Source organism: Mustela putorius, unplaced genomic scaffold, assembly GCF_011764305.1.
Source record: "Mustela putorius furo isolate JIRA1106 unplaced genomic scaffold, ASM1176430v1.1 tig00000460_pilon_pilon_pilon, whole genome shotgun sequence".
NCBI classification, from domain to species: Eukaryota; Metazoa; Chordata; class Mammalia; order Carnivora; family Mustelidae; genus Mustela; species Mustela putorius.
The window spans coordinates 21,873,084-21,885,568 of NW_025421389.1; the positions used below are offsets into that span (position 1 = coordinate 21,873,084).

A 12,485-nucleotide genomic window follows, 5' to 3' on the forward strand; every position below is an offset into this window, starting at 1 on the left:
CAGAGGCACTGGAAGGGGGAGCACATGCACCCCTCCGCACTCACACCCGGGGACACGGGGCTGGAGAAGCACCCAGCTCGATGGAGCGGAGGCACAGAAACGCAACCAGAAGACCCAGTCCCTGCCACACCTTCCAGAGCAGAGCCAGGTCTGCAGGGCCAGGACAGAGCACCCAGGACAGGCACATGTAAGGTACATGTAAGGTCGAGGGAGCCCAGCAGCACTTACCTCTTGCTCGTATTCAAGCACGTGGTGAGCCCTCTGCTCCGCCCAACCGAGGCTCTCCTGCACCTGGGCCGCCTCTTTCTGCTGGGCTTCCTCCATCTTCCTCTGCAGGCTGGAGACAACCTGAGGAGGCCCCAGCACAGGGGACGGGACATTCAGCGCCACAGAGCAGCCTCAGGGACTCCCCTGCTGGGGGCCCAGCACCCAACCACGGAGGGCTTCAGGGGCAAGGAGGCTCCCGCCCCAGTGGCAGGCCTGGGGTCGAGTTCTGCCTGCCAGCAGCGAAGGGGCCTTGAGGCTGTCACTGAGGGACCAGGACGCAGGCTCTGCCAGGCAGCCTAGGGCCGGCTGCATCTCACCTCCCTGTGCTTGGCCTCCAGCGAGGAAGAGAGCCGCTCCAGCTCGGCCCTGTGCTCCCTCTCCAGCGCTGCCGCTGCCTGGGGAGCAACAGGGGGCCTGTGAGGGGCGCAGGGCAGGGAAGCCTGGCCGGGCACTGACCCCGGAGGGAGGAAGACCGCTTGACTCCCTTCCAGCAAAAGGGCCAAGGGCAAACACAGACACATCTTTGTTCCCCCAGAATAACTCCGTCCCTAAAGGTTACAACTAGCAAATGAACAGGAAATGAATGCCAGAATGGAGGGCCATTTCAGTAAGCCTCAGGTCACCACTCCCAAACCCCTGCCCCTGGGCTAGGCCCCAGATACACAGGTCATACTTGGGCCCCCGAGGACCTGAGGCTGTGAGGGCTGGAGGTCCAGCACAATCTGCCCAAGCACCTGTGCGACAGGGACGCCCTCCCCCACCTCCTGCAGTCTCTCCTTATCTAGCAAAAAAGTTCCAAGTGGCCGGACCGTTCTTACTTCCTGCTCTTATCTGGAGACAGGACTGAAGGCACAGGGAGTAAAGACTAAGGAGAAACATCCCCTCCCCAAAGTGTGCAATCTCTCTAGAGCAGGAGGTGAAAGGTCATCGCAGATGCCCCTCCGGGACAGGGATGGGCACAGGGCACCTTGTACTCAGAACCTGGCCTGGTCTAAGTTCTTACAGTCGTGAAATCTTCCCAAATCCACAAGCCATTTCCCCTCCAACCTCTTCACTGTCACATACAGCACCAGCTACCCCTGGCCCTAAAGAGCGCCCCCAGACACCTGCCACTCCCTCGCTGTGCCATGCAGACCTGGCCCAGCACCTACCTGCGCGGTGCTAGGTGGGCCGGGCCCGAGAGGACTGGTGGGCCCAAACAGATCGGCCTACCAACGGTCCCCCATCTCCCGTGCCAGCGGTGCAGACACCTCCTCCATGCCCGGTCCCCCACCCCGCATGCCCAGCCTGGCACCCAGCCCCTCCCCAGGCAGCCCAGGGGCATGTCAGACGGGAGCCTCCACGCTGCAGGCTCACATCTTTCCTCTCCTGCTCCAGCCGCTCCCTGAGCTGCTGCAAAGCTGCCTCCTTTTCGGCATTCAGAGCAGCTTGCTCTCTCTTCTCCGAGGCCTCCAGCTCTTCCTTGAGCTGCTCCAGCATCTGTCTGCTCTGCCGTTCCAAGCTGGCCCTCTCGGCCTTCTGGAGAGACTCCAGCTCTTCTCTCAGCCTCTGCAGAGAAGCCTCCTGCTCGGCCCTAGGTGGACAGACAGACAGAATGGGACGGGCCTGTGCATTCGGGGCGGCTCCACCAGGGCGGCCGGCTTTCGGTGCGCTCACCTGATGCGGCCCTCGTCTGCTTCCGTGCTGGACTGCACCTGGGCCCGGAGCTGGGACAGCCTCCGGCTCTCCTCCTCTCTCATCTGAGTCTCCTCCTCCTCGGTGGCCTTCCGCAGTTGCTCCTTCAGGGAACTGAGATGGAAAAGAAGGGCAAGTTTGTATTCATCCCCAACTCTCGGCCTCCAAACGCCTGTAGCTTGCCCGAGAAGTTTCCTAAATCCGGGTCCTGCTGCCTCCATGTAAGACCTTCCAGGGTAAGAGGGGGCCAGGAATGCTTCCTGCTCTTTGCTGCAGCAAGAGGACGGCAGGCTGCTTGAACCCAGAACAGCATTTCTGCCAGGGGCTCCCCTCTGCGAACAGGTACACCTCAGCACGGCAGTCACTCAAGGACAGATGGAGTCTGGTCCCAGCCCGGCTCTGGCGCCACATCCTTTCACTCACAGCCTGATCAACAGTTCCAGCCACATCAGGGGAGCCACTGCCTCTCAATGCCACCACCCTCCCCATGGCCTCTGGGCCCCTGTTCGTGCTGCTGCCTCCCCCGAGAAATCCCTTTTCCACTTGACCGAGTCACATTCACCACTCACACCCGGCTTCCTCCTCTGAGAAGTCTCTCCAAGTCCGTCTGGGTTCACCAATAAGCCTTTCTGGGAGCCCTCACTTGTCCCATGCTGCTCTGTACCGCCTATCGTAATTTCATCTTTTGTGTGTGCCTTTTCCTTACAAGTCTGGGAGCTTCTCCAGAGTAAGAATTATGTCTTAGAGTCTGTTATATCTGAGGTGCCGAACACAGTTGCTGACATGAAGTAGGTGCTCCATAAACATCTGTGGGATTAGAACAGCACCACCCAGCCCCAACCTATGAGCAAGCGCGGATGATCCATGAAGGACGTCTTATTTATGGTCAAACGACAGTAAGCATTTCATCCCAGGCAGATAGCCCCGCCCACACGGCCCCCACAAGAACAGGGGCTGTGTGCTGTGCACTCGGGGAACTCAAGCCTAACAAAAACGTGATTCAGAACACCTAGGTGGCTCAGCTGGTTAAGCCACTGCCTTTGGCTCAGGTCATGATCCCAAGGGTCCTGGGATGGAGTCCTGCATTGGGCTCCCAGCTCAGCAGGGAGCCTGCTTCTGCTTGCTGGCTCTTTCTCTCTGACAAATAAATAAATAAAATCTTTAAAAAAAGAAAAAAGAGGGGCGCCTGGGTGGCTCAGTGGGTTAAAGCCTCTGCCTTCAGCTCAGGTCATGATCTCAGGGTCCTGGGATCAAGCCCCACCTTGGGCTCTCTGCTCAGCAGGAAGCCTGCTTCCCCCTCTCTCTCTGCCTGCCTCTCTGCCTACTTGTGATCTCTGTCAAATAAATAAATAAATAAAATCTTTAAAACAAAAGAGAGAAAAGAAAAAAAGATTCAGAAGACAATGTCTTTGAAAAGCTTCCTGGTGAATTCCAAAGCCAAAGAAGATTTCGGGTCATTTTCTTTTCTTTCTTAAATTTTTTTTAAGATTTTATTTATTTATTTGACAGACACAGCAAGAGAGGGAACACAAGCAAGGGGAGTGGGAGAGGGAAAAGCAGGCTTCCCGATGAGCAGGGAGCCCGGTGCAACTCGATCCCAGGGCCCTGGGGAATTATGACCCGGGCTGAAAGCAGATGTTTAACGACAGAGCCCCCCAGGCGCCCCTTTAGGGTCATTTTCTATTTCAAGTGACTTGCACCACTGCTCTCTTCCATCGTGACAAAAAATGTGAGTTAAATGAAAATCCTCCCTCCTGGATTCCCCAGAAACCCTTTCTCCTTGTCCTGTGGCTCCATTTTCCACACAGCTCCACAGGATGTCAAAGCTGGGAGGGCCTTGAGAGATCAAGTCCTTCCATTTTACAACAGTCTCTCTTCATCTCACAATTAAATTCAATCTCTTTGTTTTACAACTAAAGAAACTAAGGGTCAGCCTGTCTTCCTGCCTGCCTTCTCAGTCAAGAAGTATCTGCTACAGAGCCATCTGTGGCTTCCAGAAATTTCTACTAGGTGGAAGTTGCCCAGCAGGGACAGCCCCAGCCCTCAGATAGTCTCATGTGTAAGCAGCAACAGGGTTCTCACAATGAACTATTTCATAGCAAGTCTGACAGGGCACTACCGACAGAAAAACCACTTCATGAAGGCCACTGAAACCATTGATTTCAACTGGAAATAAAATCAAGAGCTACAATTTATTGAGCAACTATCATGTTTTAGGTCCTGAGTCAGCTACTTTTGGCAGGCTAGTCTTCAGCACAACCTCAGAGGGTTCCTGGAGGCCTTCTGGAGCTGGCAGTTTAGTAAGGGATAGAAAGCAGTCAGCCAGGCCTGGGGTAGCCAGGAAGAAGGAACAAGCCTAGCAGGCTCTCAGGGAGACACTACCAGGATTTCCTCTTAGGCTCTGCCTGTTAAGATCAGCTAAGTCATACCACGTTTGGGGAACACCAGCCCCAATTTTCATTTGACTGGAAGAGGATGCTGCTGCCTGGCAGGGGATCCCAGAGGGGTGACAGAAGGGTGGGCCCCGGGTCACCAGATTCTGTGTTGGGCTAATGTCCTCTAGGTAGCTGGAAATGGGTTTTCTATTATTCTCTCTAAATAAACATTTTATACACTCTTTGCTCTGTATGATGTAAAAGTAAGTAGACCATGTTTCCATGTTCTATGCAAGAGAAAAAGATTTAGCCTTCAGTTACATTGCTAAATAAGTGAAAAACATATTAACACCTTTTTGTAGCACCTGTCCCTCCCTGGGCCTGTGACAGAAGGCTGACTACATTCTCGGTAGCCACTCTCCCACGCTCTCCTCCTAAGGAGCACCGATTATATGCTGCCAGGTAGAGAGGCCCAGCTCAAGGACTATATTTCCCCGTTTCCTCTGCAGCCAGGGGTAACTCAGGAGATATGCATGGAAATTATTAAGTAAACTTTCCAAGAAAACTTCTTTAAAGAATAAACATAAGTTATTGGGTGAAGTTTCCAAGACAGCACCTTAAAAGGGACAGAATGAGCTGGAAGCTACCCCTTTCGTACTCTATGCCTGTTCTTCCTGCCTGCAGCCCAGACACGATGGCTGGGGATCCAGCAGCTACGCTGCACTCTGAAGAGACCCTGCGAGCAGCTAGCACTATAGGCAGCAAAGAGAATAAAGGACCTGGTGACTCTGGAGCCGCCATGCCAGCCCCGGATGCCTTCCTTATAAAAATAACCTCTGGCTTGTTTACATGTGTACACACAAATTCATCCACACAGATCCAGCCCAGCCTTACAGTGTTTTACTTGTCAAGGGCCTCCCAGCCAGCTACACAAAGAGCAGGAACCCAGTTAGAAACTTCTGGATCCTGGTGAACAGCACCTCACACTGTATCATATGGTCCCCACCAACCTCACTGGGTCCCAACAGAGCCCTGACTCCCGAGAGAGGACAATATTGTGGTTAGGAAAACAGGCTCCAGGCACTGACTGCCTAGGCCCTGTTGCTTATTAACTTCGACACCTTGGGCAAGTCACTTAGCCTTTCTATGCCTCAGTCTCTTTATCCGTAACACAGTCCTATAAGATGGGGGGACAGCAACACCTCCTCAGAGCCACTCTCAGAACTACACCAGTTAACGACACAAAGCATGGGGACCAGTGTCATCTCTCAAAAAGTGTTGGCTACTCCCACTATTATCATGCCTCCCAACTCCGTCCCAAAAAGATGAACCAGGGAGCCCCTTCCTCCACATAGGGCCACAGAGGAGAGGGAGTCTCAGTGGGGCCACCGGGTCTCCGGGGCAGGGGGAGGGGATCGCTCGCCCCCCACGTCACAGCTCGCCTAAGGGGAGGGGCAGGACCTGAGAGACTTCTCTTTCTGCTGCTGCAGCTGGAGCATCTCCTCCTCCTCCTCCTGCCACAGCTTCTCCCGCAGCTGCTGCATCTTCTCCTGCTTCGATTCCAGGAGCTGCCTCCGGTCTCGCTCCAGTTCCTGGGTCACAGCCTCTTCCATGGCCTTCAGTGAAGCCTGCTTTGGGGGACCTGCAGGCTCCACAGATCGCCTGCCAAGTGGGGGAGACAGCACCTCAACAGATTTGATATCCCACCCGTTCGATACAGAACAACACACGCAGAATCCTCATGGAGGGCCCAGGGGTCCAGAATCGCACACACACCAATCAAGCCGTGCCCCAGGTCGGAGGGAAGCCTAGCCCCTCAAAGATACAGGCAGGATTTGTTCACAGAACAAGCCCCACTGCGGCTAAGGCCCCAAGAGCCGAAGGAGAAGGGTAGGCCACACTAGGTTCTCAGGGGACCTGGTAGGCTTATCCCAAGGTGAAAACCTAAAGATGTGGCTCCAGATCTGGCAGCCAAAGACTGAAGCTCTGTCCGTAACGGATTGCTCCCCGGGATGGTCCTGGCCCTGTTTCCGTCTCCCCAGCAGGGCTCTGCCTGCTACTCAAGACTTCCACCAGCAATTCGGGGAGCCCCCAGAGGCTGTTCTCTGCCGCCCAAATTGAACACAGGCTGATGCTTATGAGCCGGCAGGAGCAGCAGCAAGTCTCCTAGCCCTGCCACCCAGAAGAGTCCATGGAGGTCCAGCACAGAAAGGCCAAGGGAGCCAGGCAGGAGACTGTTCCCTCCCCCAGAGACAGCAGCAGGAGTGAACCAAGAACGTCCTGCTCCATCTCTCCTTGACGATGCCATGTTTTCATCTGCTCAGAGTTAACTCCATGTTTAGAAACAGGTAAAAGAAATTCAGCGCTAACCTGGATGCCTAAGGTGGGTGCTAAGATACGGAATAATGGTCCTGGTGGGAAAAAAAATGCCTATAAGTCATGAGGGTTCTCCAAGGAAATGCCCAGAGGGAAACCCAAGAACATCTGGAGGCACGAAAGCGTAAGCAGCATAAAGTACTTCGCCTCCCAGAGCAGCTTCCCTAAAGGCCAGCGCCTGCGTGCATTCCAGATCCCTGATCTTCCATTAGAAATTGGGTCTCGCCACACAACCGGCACCCTTCCCCGACGGCGTGCAGTGCGGCAGGCTGGGCCCGTCAGCGTCAGCAACACGTGGGCACGGCCCACACCAAGGAGCACTGGGACAAGAGCGAAGAAGGGACGCAGGGCCCCCTTCCCCTCACTGCAGCAGATGGAAGGCAGTGGCTGCAATCAGATCAGAAGAGCAGAAGAAAACCAGGGCTTTGGAATTCCATCTCAGCCCCTTGAGACCAGAGAGAGAAGGAAGACATGAGAGGCTCCTGACGTCTCTGAATACCTTTAAAATCCGTCCTTCCCACTTTCCTAAAATCATTCACTTGGACTGGGACCAGCCTTGAGCTAGGCCTTCAGTTCTCCTCTGCTCCCAACCCCACCCCCCGCTTCCCGTTGCTGGCTCTCCTCCGGGTCCCCTGACACAGCCCAGCGGATGCGGATCTAAGAGACGTGGCCGCCACCTCCTCTGAGAGTCCTGCTCTCCGAGAGAGAACATCTCCCCGCAGCTCCCCGCCTCATCAACCCTCCAACTCATTTCCAGCCTTGGCTGAAAACATCTTTTTTCCCTGAGATGGTACCTCTGAATGTCTCTCTCCCCCGTGGGCTGCGGAGCTACGTGGGGCCCGAGGGACAGATGCTGCGGAAAGATGGGGCCTCAGACGGCGTGGCAAACTGCAGCCCGGCGACGCGCACGGGCGAGCGTGCCTGCAAGCTGGCACGCGGGCGAGAAGGGCTGGCTTCCAGCAGGCTCTTCCCTGTGTCCCCGTTTGAGAACTCTAGTGTCCCACTTAGGTCCAAGGCCGTCAGCAACGGCCCAGATGATCAAGGAGACAACAGAGAAGACGAAGCCTCAGAGGAAGAGGCGGGTCTGATTTCGAGGCCACTCCTCAGGTGTCAGCCTCAGAGACCCAGTTTCCAACAGTCGGCAGCTGAGAGGACACCCCGCAGGAGCGCGATCATTTCAGGCTGGCCACCAAGGAAGGCGAGCAGCAGGGAGGGCAGGCGCTGCGGAGGGAGGACGTGGTGGCGCCCGGGACATTCTCAACTGGCCGCACGGCCACTAAAATCGCAACCAAAGAGATCCCATCCCGTTTCACGTTCGGCCCAGTGGCCTGACCTCATTTACCCGCTTTCTACAAACACGTCATGAAAGGTGCTGCGATCACCAAATCCCTGACTCCGGGACCCAGGTCTTCAGGCCACAGAGCGCACACACGGGCGGCGGCTTGCTGGCCCCCCCCGCCCCTAACTGCTTCTGATCCAGCTTAACAACATCTGTGAAAGGCAACGGACTCAAGGAATCATGGTTTTTCTTTTTTTGTTATTTACGATGTACTGACATCTGTGGAAGTTTGCTGATAGAGGAGAGACTGCGGGTCCCGGGACTAGCCAGCTCGTTCGGACAGCAGGAACAGGTCTTTCAAACCAACCAATCCCCCAAGGAGCCCACACCACAAGCACCTCCTTCCAGAACTCACACCAAAACGTGCAGGGGCCGGCCGGGTACCAGGCAACTGGAGGGCCTCCCCTATAGCCCAAAGCCCACCCTAAGTAGTCAAATTATCCAATCCCACACTCACTCAAGATACTTACCCTGACTCGCCCATTCCTTCCCACGGAAACCCCAATAAAGGCTCTGGGCCATGGTCTCCCTTCTCGCCTCTTCTGCCTCCTGGCATACCCTGCTCCTTCCCCATGTGGCCTAGCACGGCATGGCACGCCCTCCTCTCTCTGGAAATGTAAGTAATAAATTCTTCCTTAATGGCATTGGCCTGTGTGGTCACTCAGTCACCTCCATAAATTAAAATCCCATGGGGACAAATGAGACCCAGACACAGAGCTACTCCTCACGACACAGAAACGGAGCTGTGAAGATGAGTAATGAGGAGGTTACGGGGCCTAAGCCAGTCTCCGAAACACAACTGCCTCCTGTCCTGATAGAAAGCACCCTGACCCACTGTCCACAGCTGCCAAGGAGACTTGGGAAGGCTATGTCATTCCTCGAGGTCAGAGCTGTCACCACCTGAGCCACGGGGCTGCCCCTTCCCTGCGTCACTCTGCAGTGCGGTGGTGAGGACAAGAGTCAGGAGCTCACATGCCCTGCCAGCTGTGAGTAGGGTGCCAACCTGTCTCTACTCAACATCGGCCCCCATCCCAAGGACTCCTAATCCTTTCATGGCACTCGGTTCACAGACGTGACAAACAGCACAACCCTGGCTCCTCTCTCTCCACACAGAGAAAAGGACCAATGGCTGCACACTGAGTAGGAGGTCTAGGGCTCCAGCGACCAGAGCCTCGTCCTAGTGATACAACCCACCAACGAGGTGATTTGGGGGCAAATCCCTTCACCGCAAGCCTCAGTCTCCTCATCTGTAGAAGGGGTAGAGGGGAAGGAGACAACAGGAGGAGGAAAGCTCAATGATCTCCAAGTTTGAGAATTGCAAGTAGAACAACAGAGGCGAGCTTTGGACCAGGCCCAAAATGCATATACTGGATATGGTAGGATTCCATTTATGTCCAGTCAGAGAACTGGAGAGACGCACCTAGGGGACTGAAGCCAGAAGTGTGGGGACCTGGGGTGGTGCACGGGGAGGAAGGGGACATGAGGAAACCTTCTGGAGGGACAAAAATGTTCTACCTCTGATCCGTGTGTAAGCATGGGTTAATTCGTACAGTCCAGGTTTATGTACTTTTGGTAAATACCTCAATAAAATGTTGATAAGAAAGTGAAAAACAGGGGCGCCTGGGTGGCTCAGTGGGTTAAAGCCTCTGCCTTGGGCTCAGGTCATGATCCCAGGGTCCTGGGATCAAGCCCCGCATCGGGCTCTCTGCTCAGCAGGGAGCCTGCTTCCTCCTCTCTCTCTGCCTGCCTCTCTGCCTACTGGTGATCTCTCTCTGTCAAATAAATTAATAAAACCTTTAAAAAAAAGAAAAGAAAAGAAAGCGAAAAACAGTGCTTTGGAGAGCGGAAAAGGAGATTACCAGGTTTCCGCTAGCCCTTGTGTCCACGTTCATTCACGGCTGGCTGGGGTCTCAAAGTGGCACAGGCAACAAAGGGCACACTCAGTCTGCCCTACCCCACCCCACCGGCAGGGCCCCCAGGGGTGGTGGGCACTCAAGCAATGCACACATAAGGGAGGACAGGGACAGACATTAACACTGGCCCTTACGCCTCTGAGAAGACTGGAGGGGCAGGGCTGGCCGCCACCTTCTCCTCGGGCTCCTTGGCCTCTTCCTGCCCAAGGCCCAGCTCCGTGGCCCAGGAGCGCTGCTCCTTGCCCCTCTCATGGGCAGCAGGTGGGCTTGGGGTCTCCTCCCTTGATGACAATAAGGAAGCAACCGTGTTATAGCCGGTGGGAAGACAAGGGGCTCCAGGTGCACCCATTCAGGGTCAGAGAGCCCTGATGAGGACAAGGGAATCAGCCCCAGCTGTGTGTCCCTGTCTCGGGCCTCACTCTCCCCAGCCTGCCTCTCCTCTGGCTGTTTACAGAGGGCTGCAGACGCATCCACGAGGGCTGCGGGAGGGTTATGGTGCCCGAGGAGAAGTTCTGCACAAAGCAGGTAGTCTGTGGACCCAGCGTTGCTGCGGCTCAGCTTTCCCGGGGACTCATCCCAACTGAACATGCTCCAAACCAGCTCTGACGCTGGCCTCTTGCTTTCACCGGGGGAACAGAAGGACTAGCAAAGGCAAGCCAGGCTCTGGGCAGGGCTGGGGCACAAAGATCCCCTCAGCTGGCCTCAGGGAGGCCCAGGACTCTGCACTTCCCTCCCTGAAGGGCCTGGCACATGACAGGGCTCTCCTTGGGTTTGCTGTAGGACTAGAAGTGGGATGACTGCTAGGGGTGTGGGGAGCACGGACAGGTGGGGATGGGAACAAATGCCCCCCTAATGGGGGGCACAGCCCAGGTGGGAGACAGTCTCTGCCCCAGCCCCCGGCAGGAAGACAGCTGGATCACAAGAGATGCTCCCTTGTTCAAGAGTTTCCAGGCTCCCCAATTGGATGGTGCACCCCAGTTTTAGCTGTAGACTAAGGACTAGGAAGAAGCAGGTTTCCTCATTCCCCAGCTCGCATTGTGCACTTGTGGAAACCTGCGAACCCACCGCAGCTCCCCACCACTCCAGGCTCCCCCAGCAGTCGCTGTCAGCCCCTGTGCACACAACTACATGCCTGGAAGGCCTCCCGCTCCCCTTACCTCTTCAGGGAACCGGGCGGGACGGGGCTGCCTGCAGAGTCCCCAGACTCCTCTGCCTGCTCCTGCTTAAGCTGCCCTTCAGAGGCCTGCAGAGGCCCTTCTTCGGTGGCCTGGCTGTGAAGGGGACTCTGGTGCCACCTCCCTGGCACCAGTGGAGGAGACAACCTGGTCAGACCAGCCAGGGCAGCTGAGTAAGTCCTGCAGGGAGAGCAGGGAGAGATACGTGGACCTAGGTCCATTCCTCTTCTCTGATGGGGCTCCAGCCCCAGCCCTACATCCACAGGGAGACACGGAGGGCAAAGCAGCCAGAAAAGCAGGAAGCAGGAAAGGGAACCCCCCTGCTGAGCTCTCCCTTTGCCTGGACCAGACTCAGCCCGCTCAGGTCCCTGCACTGCATCTGCTTGTCCCGGGGTGACAGCTGGGCCTTCTCACGGCTGTGTCCACTCCCAGTGCTCACCATCACTGAAGCCGGGCAGGGATGGAAGAACTGAGCGGGAAACAGGGAGAAGGAGAAAAGCCAGACTACAGAAAGGTCAGACGACAGAAAATGCAGGAAGCTGGAGCTTTTAGCTTGTGGGAAGGCTGACACAGCCTCAAGGTTCAAAAAGCAGAATGACTGGCCCACTTCCTATTCCAGAGTGGTGGCTCTCCTTTCACAGTAGCCCGGGCCTCAGAAGCTGGAAGGCTCTGTCCCCCTCTCCCAGTCTTTGCTCTTCGTCCCCGTGTGTCTGCGTGAGCACCCACAGTGGGCTACAACCACTGCCGATGTGCAAGGCAACAGCTCCAAGCCAGTTCCTCCAGCCTCGGCCCACAGCACCGCACAAAGTCCCACCAAATGTACCCACATTCCTGTCTTGGGGCAGAATCCAAGGGTATGCTCGTCTACACACGTGCACACGCACATACAGACTCTGAGAGGCCATCAGGTCAGCTCACCATCTGCCTTCAGGCAGGACCACACTGAGCCAGGAGCACCAAAGCCAGGAGTCCTGCCCGAGTCCACCCCATCCCGAAGGTTCCAGAGGGCAGCCTCCCATGTACTGTACCTCTCCGAGCCTCTGGATGGCTTGCTCCGCTGCTCATCTTGGCTGGACTGGCTGCCATCCTTGTCTTCTCTTCCCAACCTCTGGGCCTATAGGGAAGGAGAAGGGGCAAGTATATATTGGAGAGGTCCGCATTCGGGTGCCTTAATTCTCCAGCCAACTCCTGCGCCTAGGAGGAAGTACCAAGAGGTGGCTCTTGAGAAGGATGACCACTCAGGACCCGAAGAGGAGGCCTAGCTGCTGTATCATGGCCCCTCCGGGGGCTGTGGCTAAGCCACCAGGCTCACAGCTACTTCCAGGACTGGTTTGGCTGGCCTAGGGAGGAAGAGCCAGAGGCCATA

At 56.0% G+C, this 12,485-nt stretch overlaps 1 protein-coding gene across 13 annotated transcripts in view; it reads right to left on the minus strand.

Annotated features, from left to right (window-relative positions):
- CEP164 (centrosomal protein 164) overlaps nt 1-12,485 on the minus strand; it is a 60,755-nt gene that overhangs the window by 9,218 nt on the left and 39,052 nt on the right. For 8 of the 13 annotated variants that reach the window (XM_004749927.3, XM_004749922.3, XM_004749924.3 and 5 more), the window contains 9 exons: nt 12,148-12,233; nt 11,102-11,299; nt 10,079-10,225; nt 8,502-8,639; nt 5,778-5,978; nt 1,924-2,055; nt 1,624-1,840; nt 585-662; nt 229-348 (listed from right to left, as the gene is read on the minus strand). In XM_004749927.3, the coding sequence (XP_004749984.1) occupies nt 229-348; nt 585-662; nt 1,624-1,840; nt 1,924-2,055; nt 5,778-5,978; nt 8,502-8,639; nt 10,079-10,225; nt 11,102-11,299; nt 12,148-12,233 (1,317 nt within the window). The remainder of the gene's footprint in view (nt 1-228; nt 349-584; nt 663-1,623; nt 1,841-1,923; nt 2,056-5,777; nt 5,979-8,501; nt 8,640-10,078; nt 10,226-11,101; nt 11,300-12,147; nt 12,234-12,485) is intronic. The other 5 variants (XM_013054901.2, XM_013054897.2, XM_004749925.3 and 2 more) reach the window with 4 other exon arrangements.